Genomic DNA, 11,485 nt, shown 5'->3' on the forward strand with positions numbered 1-11,485 from the left:
CCAAGTAAACTATTCCGGCCAACAGCCGTGACAAGTCAGAAAACTTTGGTGGCTACCGTTTGCTCCATGTGGCTTCTATGTCAAGATCAGTGGAGTGGATATATACCAAATACTGAATACCGAAAGAGACGACGAGCTCCGGCCGAAAGAAATCGAAATCGAAGTTAAAGTTGAAGACTCAACGCCAAAGTCGTTACAAGCTCTTTTTCTGTACTTTCACTTGTGCAAACAGGCGGCCAAGAACGCCGGAGAGCAGGGTCATCAGCATCAGTTACACTGGGAGAAAATTTGGATACTTGCTAGATTTAATTATATTTTATAAATATTTATTTAGAGTTTAATCTTATTTTGAAAGCTAGTTTTCTTGCTTTTCCTATAAAAATATATCTTAGAGCTAATATTTTCCGTTATAAGGTTCAAGTTTTAGATTTAAAAAAGTACCCCTTGTTTTCTCCCAGTGCCCTTCTGCATCACGATCATCGACTCTTCACGGGTCTGTTGGAGTTACAAGCGAGTCGGGTTCTTCGGTTCTTCAGTAGTCAGTAGTCAGCCAAGCGGTCCAGAGCGGTGTCTTTTGTCTTTCATCTCGAGATTCCTCTATAAATATATCTATTTATTTTTGTTGTGGAGTGCGGTTATCCGAGTTTCCCGAGAACCCAGTGGTTCTCATTAACCCACTGACCGTATGCCCGGTCACGAGTCCCGCCTGCTGCTCTCCTGCCTGCTGCTCCTCCTCCTGCTCGGCCATGTCCCGACAACCGAGGCTTTACACCGCTGGAGTCCCATGATGAAGGCCTTTCGGTATTTGCAGGAGACCATGCTCCGGAATAGCTTGGAGCGGGCGCATCTTAACCATGGGATTGTCTTCGAGTGCCGCACCATGTGAGAGGGAGTTTTGGTTTACTTTTTGGATCATGTTTTAAAGTCACTCATCCCCCTTATTTGCAGATCAGCCAAGGACTTTGGCAACGAAGTGCACTTTAACCTGCAACTGGGTGACCTGCGGGGCTTTCGTCGCCTGGATCCCAAGAAGAAGTTGGCCCTGTTCCTGCACGGTTGGAATGATCAGGGCAGCAAGGACTGGGTCCAAGAGCTGTTGCTGAGTAAGATAGTCCCATGCCTTCCCTCCTCCCTAGATAACATTAGTAATCCCTTTGCCCAGCCTGGACCCTCTTCGCCTCCAACTACAATGTGTGCGTGGTGGACTGGGGAAACCTGTCGCAGAATGACTACAAAAGCGCCTCGATGTCCATCTTCGATGTGGGTCTAACCGTGGCCGGCATAATCATGGCCTTGGAGGAGCTCCGTCCGAGTCACTTTGACCGCAGCAATGTCACCCTGGCGGGCTACAGTCTAGGCGCCCATGCTGCCGGCTATGCAGGAGCCGTGCTCGAGGGCAAGGTGGAACAAATTATTGGCTTGGATCCAGCGGGACCACTGTTCTCCCTGCCCGCAGAGGTGGCAGCCAAGTATCGTCTGGATCCCGGCGATGCCCAGTTCGTGCAGGTGATCCACACCTCCGGTGGATCGTTGGGCACGAGTCTGAAGTGTGGCCATGCCGACTTCTATCCGAATGGAGGCAAAGCTCCTCAGACGAACTGCAAGATGTTTGCCAATCTGCGGGATATGCAGAATTCCAGTGAGTGGTCCTTGTAGTTTTCTGATTCCAGAGTTAGCTCATCATCTTTATAACCCTCAGATCCCATTGCCTGCAGCCACTCGGCGGCGGCGATCTTCTTCCGCCAGTCCATGGACCCGGAGTATCCCTTTGTGGGCTACGAGTGCGGCAGCTACTGGGAGTTCTCTGCCGGCTATTGTGACGGGAATCGGCGTGCCCGCTTTGGGATCCACTCGCAGCGGCGGGCGCAGGGCAGCTTCTACTTCCGCACGGCCCCACAGCAGCCCTATGTGGAGCGGCGGCAGGCCAACTGGCTAAGTGGGGTGGGGCGAATGGCCAAGGTTGGGGGTCAGGATCAGGCCGAGAGCAGCCCCCTTGTTCTACGCCTCTGGACGAATAGCTGGCGAAGGCGGGAACGGGAGCGGGCGTGGGACAGAGGTCGCTGTGCCTAAGTTAGTTTTTTTAAGTCTAGTTTTTAGAGATTTTTTGTAAGTGTTATGAGGGCCCCAAAATAAACTCTGCCCTAATGTATGCTTTCTTTTATTTAAAGCAAGAAATCGAGGGAGAGGAAAATGGCTCTTGGCTGCCTAAAAATATGCTGAAGAATAGAATGCTCTTTCGATTCTGCAGTTTATTATAATTTCAAACCTCAGTTTGTATAAAAACCATGTAAAATGGTAGCGAGAAGACCGCGGAAAACCCACACATGGAAAAGTCGTTGACTTGCAGCCACAAAATGGCCAAAAGTCGGCTGCATCTAACAGTTAATCGTAAAACAAAAATGCTGCGAAAAGCGAAGAATCAAAACAACAACAAAGAAGAGGGAGAAAAAGCACAGCGGTTGAAGTGAAAAAAGCAGAAAACAATAAACTGGAATTCAATTTTCGCATTGTAAAACATAATTTTCTACAAAACTTGACGTCAGCTTGGCCCGCTTTTTGCTAAAAGGTAGTTAATATTTTTGCAGTCCATTGCGGGCGGCTCTCTAGCCCTCTCTCTCTCTCTGTCTTAATAGCCCCTGCTCCCTCTTTTTCTAGCTATCTTTCTCCCTCTCCTAGTAGTACGTTCCACTCGAGTTTTTGTTTTTGGGAGTTACAACATTGCTTATACCCTTTCAATGTATATATTATATATATTATTAAAACAGAAATATATCCTCTACCAATTAACTCTTTTATTTTAGAATTAATGAGGGAAGTCTTAAAAAATAGTTATAATAGTTAATTATAATACTAAAAACTTTCTTATTTATTATAAAAGTAAGTCAAACATTTTAAGATTATACATTTTCCTACACTTTTAAAATATTAAATATTTAAAATATTTAAAATTCATAGAAATGTTAGCAAAACTTAAATAACTCGGAGGCTCTTTGAGATATTGTTCTGAAACTTCAGGGATATATATATTTAAGAGTCCTTAGCTATTGTATAAAATTACATTGGAATCCACCCACAGCAACCCCCCTCTACAAGGGTATAAAAACTTCGAATCTGTTCTGGGACTGTCCCTCCTTTCTCCCCCCTCTTGTTGTTGATTTTGTTGCTCCGCCGGCTGCTTCCTGTTTTGTAGCTGTTTTTGAAATTTATGGCGCCGTCGTCGCCTCTGCCCGCGTCGCTGCCGCCGTTGACTCCTCGCATGAGTTATGCGCTTTTTATTTCAGCTCCTGGCCACGTTAAGTGTTAAATTGTTTTATGCATGCACGTGTGTGTGTGGGGGGAGGGCAGGTTCTAATGGGAAGCTCGGACTTGCCATTTAATTATGAGAGTTGATTTCCAAGAGAGGGAGAGAGGGAGTGGGAGTGGGACAAGGACTGCCAAGGAATGCGAATGAACGTGAGTCTTGGTCAAGTGCCAGAAGAAGCCGGATTGGTATGTACTTCTGGAACTACCAATTGAGTTAAGTCGAAAGGAGTTTTATTTTTACGAATTTTATTATTTTTTTTGGGGTTAAATTGTACTGTAAAATAGTATATACAATTTTTTAACAAATTAATGTTGTAATAGAAACAAATTCTAAGCTTTTAAGGATCGAAGACAACTTGTTACTCGAAAAAAATAAAATATTAAAAGCTAATTAAAATATAAAATACAAAGTTTATCAACTAAGAAAACCCAAACTCAAGGGAATATTTAGACTTAATTGCTTCAATTTTCCTGCCTTCAAGCCCTAAAGTATTCCAGCATTTTCACAGACTTTTCACAGCATTTTCCCTTAAAGCTCAATGAAAATGTACCGGTTGACTGTGTGAGTAATTTTATTTGTTTTCATTGCGCTTAATTTCTGAACAAGCAAACAAAGCGGCAAAAAAAAAATAAGGAAAACCGAGAGGAAAACGGAAAACAGGAGAGAATGGCGAGCAGTTTTTTGTGCTCCGTTGACTCGAACCGCCAAAGTGGCAAGCGTTAATGCGAAAATCACTCACACACACACACACTAGCACACCCTCACCTGGATATCCTAGAGGTGGGACGAAAGGAGTAACTCCTGTAAAATCTAAAGCAAATTAACGTTTTAAACACCTCAAAAGTTTCGTGTTTCGCCGACTCCTACCATTCGCCCTCTCGCCCTCTTATTATCCGTTCCTCCGCTTCCGCCTGCATATTCATTGCACCTGACGTCCTTGCTGATCCTGGCGCAAAGTTAAGTGTTTCTTTAGCTTAATAACGGAAACATTTTAGTTGCTGTTATGGAGGGGAGGGGGAAACAGCGGGCAGCTGCGGGCAACTTGAGCGATAGACGCTTACACATAAACACATTCAAATGCTTCCGGCAATGTGTAATAGCTGTACAAGGACGAGCTGCTCCTGCTCCTGCTCCTGCTACACAAAAATAAAAAAAAAGTGAGAGAAAAAAACCGGGAGCGATGAGGAGGAAGTCAGGAAAGAAAGGAATGCCCTCCAGTGGCTGTAAATAACTCGCAGCAGGTGCCGTCCTCCTCATCCAATGGCCAACGGTAAACGGCAAAGGTTCCATGTCCTTCGCCCTTCGTCCTGCTGCAGCCTGAAGACGTCGTCAATGGGAGGAACCCGGCAGAATCATGGGTAAAAAAACCAAGAGAAGTAGAGGCCATCCACCGAAGAATTGCACAGCTCAAAAAATAACATCAGATATCGATTTAACTTGGCTCTCTGTGTGGTCTACCAATAAATAAAAAAAAAACTCATAATATATATACAAAAAAATATTATAAAAATATATATAGTAGCTACAGGGCATATTTGTCTACATTTTGTCAAGGAAATTGATCGAAATAAGGGCAATAAATGCTTGAGGAAAATATAACAAATTGCGATTATGCAAAGTACAAAGTCCTGAGGAATATCCTTCAAAAATAGGAAGTAAAATATAAGTTTCTAGGTAAATAAATATGATTTGTTGCTTAGTTAAAAGTTTCTTAGTTATTAAATTAAAAATTTTAATCGAATTTTGATTTTATTTCCTTACTTAACACATTGGATTTGTTATTTTTAACCTCTACAGATCCTTATGATTTCCCTGTTTCATTCATTTTCACATTTAAATTTTCATTTATTATTCTCAGTGCCCTATAGAACTGATAAGGATATAGGTATAGCTAGTTACTACTGTTTTTTCATTTTTAATTCCTATTTTTTATTACACGCTCTATGGATATGACCATTGTCCTTCGTCCTGTGCCTCTTCGTGTGGGAGTTCAAATGAGCATGAAAGTTGAAATATTAAGAGTCCGTCTTGGACTTGGTTGCTCATCTTCTCCTGGGGGGGCTTCCTCTTGGCCCCCTTTTCACTCATTTGGCCAAATGCAATTTTCGCTAAGAGCGCATATCCGCCAAAAGAGAGACAGACGGCAGCAAAAAAAGGAAGAAGAAGCCAGAAAAAAACTTGGTCAAGTCAGCAAGTCGGCCAGCTAAAAAAGAGCACTTAAAAAAAATAAAGGAACATGAAAATATAAATTTAAGAAAAAAGAAATTATTATAAAAAATTTTAAAAATTAAAACCTCTGGTTAGGACTTAAAGAAATCTTATAATAATATTATTAAAATTTTGTCCTAGGATTATTTTTTAGTGCATTTTCAGCCTTTGAATTGTGCATTCCCCAGCTGACCATCGGCAACATTTCTGAGTGCAAACCCTCGTGCCGCCCCGTGCGGCATGCTGCAATATGACCGCGTTGCTTGACACAAGTTATGGGCCACCCCTCGTGGGGGGGGGGGGCTGCACCATGGCGGCAGAGCTTGTAATTGCAGCGGGGGGGTACAGTGGGGCACCCAAAACAAATATACTAACAAAAAAAGAGGCTGTCCAAGACGAAAGGTCCTTCGTTTAAAACCAAAATTTAGAGCTATCTTTCAACTAAGAAATACAAGACTTTTTAACTAAAATAATTCACATTTTCATCAGTTAGTCCCTCTTCTTTAAGGCCTCTATTTTCTCATTTGGGAACTCCTTTGTAAAATATTGTGTTGCCCCAGCTTTCCTTGATTATCATTTGCCTTTGCAGTTGCACTTTTCTGTGCTGACCATTTGGACACCTGACTCTTAGGTAAAGCTCTTCCGTTTTCCAGTAGCAGCACTTGAGGTGATTAAATTTCCGTGAGCCTGGACTCCCCTGATCCTACCCACCGGCATTCAATTTCAAGCGCACACAATTTAGTTAATAACTTTTAAGCGGAGCACATCATAAACCCTATTTCTATTTCCCCCTCAGCAGCAGCCTTTGTTTCAACAAATGGCGAGCAATAAACTAAACGCAGCAGATTACAACTGGGACTGGGGGGGTAACTGTAGCTGAAATGATTCCACAGGCCAGCGGATTGTGGAGGCGTGACCCGGCCAGAGAGTGGTGAGTGCACTGAGGGAAAACTAGATTAAAAATTATAAGAGGTTTAGGTATAGAAAGGGTAAGTTTTTCTATTGTTTCCTATAATAATCTTGTTAAATATAAACCATTTCTCTTGTTTATAAAACAATTTCAAAGCTTACAAGTTTAATTTGAAAGTCTAAACTCATTTAAAAATGAATTTTGCTAATAAACTTGACATTCCTATGCTTTTACTATATCAATTTATAACTCTAAATACATGTTACCTTTAGGTTTTCATCATCCATCACGGTTCCATCTCCGATACAAGTGATTTGCCTGCCATCACTCCTGGCACAATCTGCGCTCTGCATCCTCGCATTGTCCTGTCAGAGTTGATATGGTTTTTCTGGCCGGGCACTAAGGATGCTTTTAACCAACAACGGCGAGGAGTCTGGCACAAAATGCTGCTACAACTTAAGCTTAGCAATGACAGTGGCGTGAAAGTGGCCAGGAAAGTGCGGCGGCGGCAGGAAGGATAAGCACCAGAACAGGAGACAATGCGGAAAATTGTAAGACACTAAAATTGGCTAAAAGGACTCAACAGCCAAACAGGCGAGTATGTTGATGCTGCCCCCCACTTTCACCCCTTCGTTTGTTGGTGTTTGAGGGAAGGAACTCATAAAAGTGAGCAACAAATTTCATTGTTTATGGCCACATGTGTGTGTGTGGCACTCCTTCGTCCTTCCTCCTTGCTCCTTCCATCTCATTGTGTTTGCAATTTGCTTTGGCATAATGCTGGGCAATTTTGTGTCAGGCCTCCTGCTCCTCCTTCACCGCCCTTGCCTCGCGCATAAATAAAAATTAGTTTCACTTTCATCCGCAACTTTCGCCGAATTCCGTCAGGGAAATTGCCAAAATCCAGCTGTGTCGTCCGTAAAGAGGAAAAACTATTTCTGTTCGGTGAGTTTTTTCTGTAGTTTTCTAGGGAAAACATTTTTAAATATTTCAAATAAGTTTTGGTAAAGGAAAACCCCTCTTTCCCGTTCTCTGTTTTTCCTTAAAAAAATATATAATAATTAGCCATAAATTTAAACTATATTAATTTCTCTTAAATCTATAGTTTTTCCCTTTCCCCACATGGTTTATTAGTAATTTTCTTGGCTAAGCGAAAAACTCGGAAAGCGTGAAATTAAATTTGACTTGCCTCGATACCATCCTCGGCTAAATTTTCATAGTTTTCCCTGGCGCTGGCTTTCGGTTTTTTTTTTCTTTTTAATAATATGACCATGCATATATATATATTTTCTTTTTGGTTACATTTTCCCTGGCAGTTTTTCATGTCCCCTTTTTTGGCGGCACGCAAAGGATAAAGGAGAATCGAGCAAGGAAAAGCGAAGCGTAACGAAAATTTTTATCCATAGCCATGGATTTTTACTAGGCACTAAAATTATATTTTCATTGTTATGTGGTGGGGTGGGTTGGCATCCCCCGCTCTATAGCTCTAACCCGCTTTTCAGAGCCACAGGGAAAACGTAGTGTTTTTCCGGCAAAACCATATGGCTGCATGTTGCCTGCTCTAAAAGTTCCAAGCAACTGAAGACGAGTGTCAAAGGACTTGGCTTCGTGTGTCCTGTCAGTGTGGTGGAGTTGTATACAAGAGTGGTGAGTTCCAAGAAAGAGAGAGAGAGAGAGAGGAAGAGAGGGGGAGAGAGAGAGGTAAGCAGAATGCAACAAGTGGTTATTGGAAGTCCTGGAAGGAAAGCGTGCTTTAGCAAAGGAAATTTCTATATTACTTTGAAGAATTAATATTTAAAATTAATTTACCAAGTAAAAAACAAATGTAAGAAAATTTAGAGAGCCGATTATTAAAAATTTTTAAGTTTTTTGCTATTCTACCAGACTTTTTAAGCATTTTAAAAAAGAAACTAAATAAATATCCATGAAGTATCAACAATATAAAGTCTCTTATTTTAATTTTAAATAAAATATTTCTTAAATATAAAATATAAAATAAAAATATGAAATAAAAACGAAACTATCAAGTTATTGACTTTAATATCAAAAGTGTCAACAAACATTGTTTGAAATTTAAGCAAATTGCCTCATAATTCAACCAATTAAATGCAAATAGCCAAATATGAAATTTTATGGCCATCTCGTAGAATTCTCTCTAACTCTGGGCAATTTTTATTTAGCAAAAATGTGATATGAAATATAGATTCACATATAAATGTGCCTGAAAAACGAGGAAAACAGAAAAGGGGACATATTTTTGTTCGACAATCAAATGGAAATCTAATGAAAAGTGCGCAACAAAAAGTTGCAATTGCAACTTGCTGGCATATATATATATACTTTTTTTTTTTTGTTTTCCTTGAAAATTAATATATTTTAAATATGCAGCAATATTGAGGAATAAACTTTTATTGGCAGAAAGCAAGGGAAAGGTGCAACGGAAGTGAAAACAATAATATGAAAAAGGCGACAAAATACTTTAACAAATACCAAAAACCGACATTTTACCAACTGTATATTACGTTATGCATATTTCATTTATGCCCAAAACAAATACACAAATACAAATGCACACAGCGCCCACAGGGAATCGGACGATGGGCGAGGATATAATCTACTCTGTAATTTTTTAGATATTTATTTTATTTAAAAAATTTCAAAAGAGAAAGTAAGAGAGATCCAGAAAATGATTTTGTAAATTTACTTTGTAATTTTAAAATATAAATTCTATGGAAAAATTAATAAAAGAGAGTTTCATTAAGTGATTTTGCAAATTAAAAAGGTTCTTAGGAATCATAAATATTTATTTTTTCCTAATTTATCAAATACTTTTCTTTATTAAACAGTATTTTTTATATTTTTTCAAGGCTCTTAAATATAGTTTATATTTTTATGAAGTTCTTACAACATGTTTCTTAATTCTTTTATGGAAAAAGTCTTAACGATCTTGTAACCAATTTCAAATTATTTTTTTTTCTTTTTAAAAATTAAAAAAAAATTTTATTTTAATCTCCCATAGTTCCTGTAAATATCTGCTAAGCCTGGCTACACCCCACCGAAAAAAAAATAGGCGTGGGCTTGGACAGAAAAGGGCTTAAAGGGGGCTTTTGCTTTAGTTCATTGCGTCTGCGTCTGGCGGCATTTTTGCATTTAATGTCATAAAAGTTTATCTGCAAATGTGTCGCTGGGCGTGTGTTTGTATTACTTTTATTTTCAGTATTTTAATTAAATAAAAAAGTGTATTTGTTTACACAAACAAACGGACATGCAACGAGCTTAATTGAGAGCATTTTGTGCCATTTTACTCTCGTTTACAATGCACAAAACTCGACTTGCATCGACAATTTACTTAATTAATCACAGAAAAGTGAGAATGTTTCAGGCAAGTTGTCTGGTCATAAGTAAAATGGATTACATATTTGCATTTAGCACAAAGAATTTTATAAGCTGATGGTCTGGAATTCAAAAGGTGACCTTAAGTTGACACAAAGCATAACCTTTAAGAGGTATGCTTGCAGCAGGGCCTTTTCCCACTCTGTTTTGTATGAATTTCTATGCATTTTTACCCATTTTTCGGGTTCCGGTCTTTAAATGTCCAAACTTACATCCGGAGTGAAAATTGTATTTTATTTTATTTCTGGTGGTTGCTTTTCGGTCTCGTTGCTGTTCGTTCGTGTGATAAACATATCAAAAAAATGTTTAGTTGTGACCAAAAAGTAAAGTGCAAAAAATGGTGTCTCTTTTATTTATTTATTTTTTTTTTTTGCACTATCATAAAAATGATGGCAATTAGAGAGAGAGGGTTGCTGCCAGGGGGTTGTCTTTGTTTTGGCCCTGTGTTTGATGGCGTTATCGCCGCTGCTTGTTGCCATTTTAATTGTTGTTGTGGCTCCTGACAAAACGTTTCAATTAGTACGATTATTGCATAAACAACAGAAGCAACAAAAGCCAGCTGAAAATCATGGCTGTAGCTTACAGTTTTTTGTGTGAACAAAAAAATATAAATTGCACCTGGCCGGCTTCTGTCTTTATAAATTGCTGGACGAGTTTTGTTGGCACAATTTATTATTTGGCTTTAATTCCAGACCAGTTGAGCTATTGTTTAATTGGGATTTTTTTAAATTCTTATTGCAAACTAATCCAGAGCTTCACATTATCTTATTTACCAAATAAAGCAATATTTTGGGTTATTTACTGAATAGTTTAAGCTTTATTTTGTTATTCTTGGCAATTAACCAAGTTTATTTAAAACTTGACCATAAAATTCTAAGGTTTTGGACCTTTTGAGGGAATTTTTGGACTCTATTCTGCTTTGAAATTCTGGTTCTCTGTGATCTGTGATCTCTGATCTCTGATCTCCATTCCCCGGGCCAAGGCCCATCGTGCGAGTGTCCATTACTGGTCTCAACTCTTATGCAATGCCAGCGGCTTTTAGCCGTGTCAGCTGAGCTCTTAACGCGCCTTTGTTGCTGTTGTTGCTGTTGTTGCTGCTGCTGCTGCTGATGTTGTTGCTGGAACAGCATTTGCAGCTTGTGCCGTTTACAGCGTTTACTTTACAGCTTCGTGAGCGGCAGCCTTCTCTGCCGCCGTCGACGTCGTCACTCCGGCTGCACTTCTCAAGCCTGACTTGGCACAGTGGGCCCTATGGCTTAAATATAAATACAAAAAGTTTATATATAATACTTAACCAGAAAGACTTTTATAGACAAATATTAAAATATTATTACAAAATATAGACACTCAAAATGAGAAAAGGCAGCTAGTTAACTTCAAAAACTTATTAACTTATTATTATTATTATATTTATTTATTTTTATTATATTATTTCAAAATATAGTATTCATTCCTTCAAAATGTGTTGCTCACATTGTTGTTCTTAATTATTCAATATAATAAACCACTAAAATGAAAATATAAACTTTGTTAATATCACAAGATACCCCAAAATCTGCCCGATCGCAACCACTGTGCTGGCGCCTCGCACCGCCTCGCTTGGCTCTTTGGAAAACCCTCTGCCACGCTACCGCCGCTGCTGCCTCAGTCGACGTCGTCGTCGGTTATATGTT

General features: G+C 39.5%; 1 protein-coding gene across 1 annotated transcript; it reads left to right on the forward strand.

Moving 5' to 3' along the window:
* The first annotated feature begins 554 nt into the window (after positions 1-554).
* LOC108080042 (endothelial lipase) lies at positions 555-2,070 on the forward strand. The gene is made up of 4 exons (XM_017174620.3): positions 555-882; positions 949-1,103; positions 1,163-1,639; positions 1,700-2,070. The coding sequence occupies exons 1-4, from the start codon at positions 686-688 to the stop codon at positions 2,068-2,070; spliced, it is 1,200 nt and encodes a 399-aa protein (XP_017030109.3). The 5' UTR covers positions 555-685.
* The last annotated feature ends 9,415 nt before the right edge of the window (positions 2,071-11,485 follow it).

Source organism: Drosophila kikkawai, chromosome X, assembly GCF_030179895.1.
Source record: "Drosophila kikkawai strain 14028-0561.14 chromosome X, DkikHiC1v2, whole genome shotgun sequence".
NCBI lineage: Eukaryota > Metazoa > Arthropoda > Insecta > Diptera > Drosophilidae > Drosophila > Drosophila kikkawai.

What these genes read in the sequence shown, in the direction of transcription:
- LOC108080042 (XM_017174620.3), top strand. Translation starts at nt 686, where the DNA reads ATGCCCGGTCACGAGTCCCGCCTGCTGCTCTCCTGCCTGCTGCTCCTC. An exon ending in GTCTTCGAGTGCCGCACCAT is followed by an intron (nt 883 to 948) that starts GTGAGAGGGAGT and finishes CCTTATTTGCAG; the next exon opens with ATCAGCCAAGGACTTTGGCA. An exon ending in GGTCCAAGAGCTGTTGCTGA is followed by an intron (nt 1,104 to 1,162) that starts GTAAGATAGTCC and finishes CCCTTTGCCCAG; the next exon opens with CCTGGACCCTCTTCGCCTCC.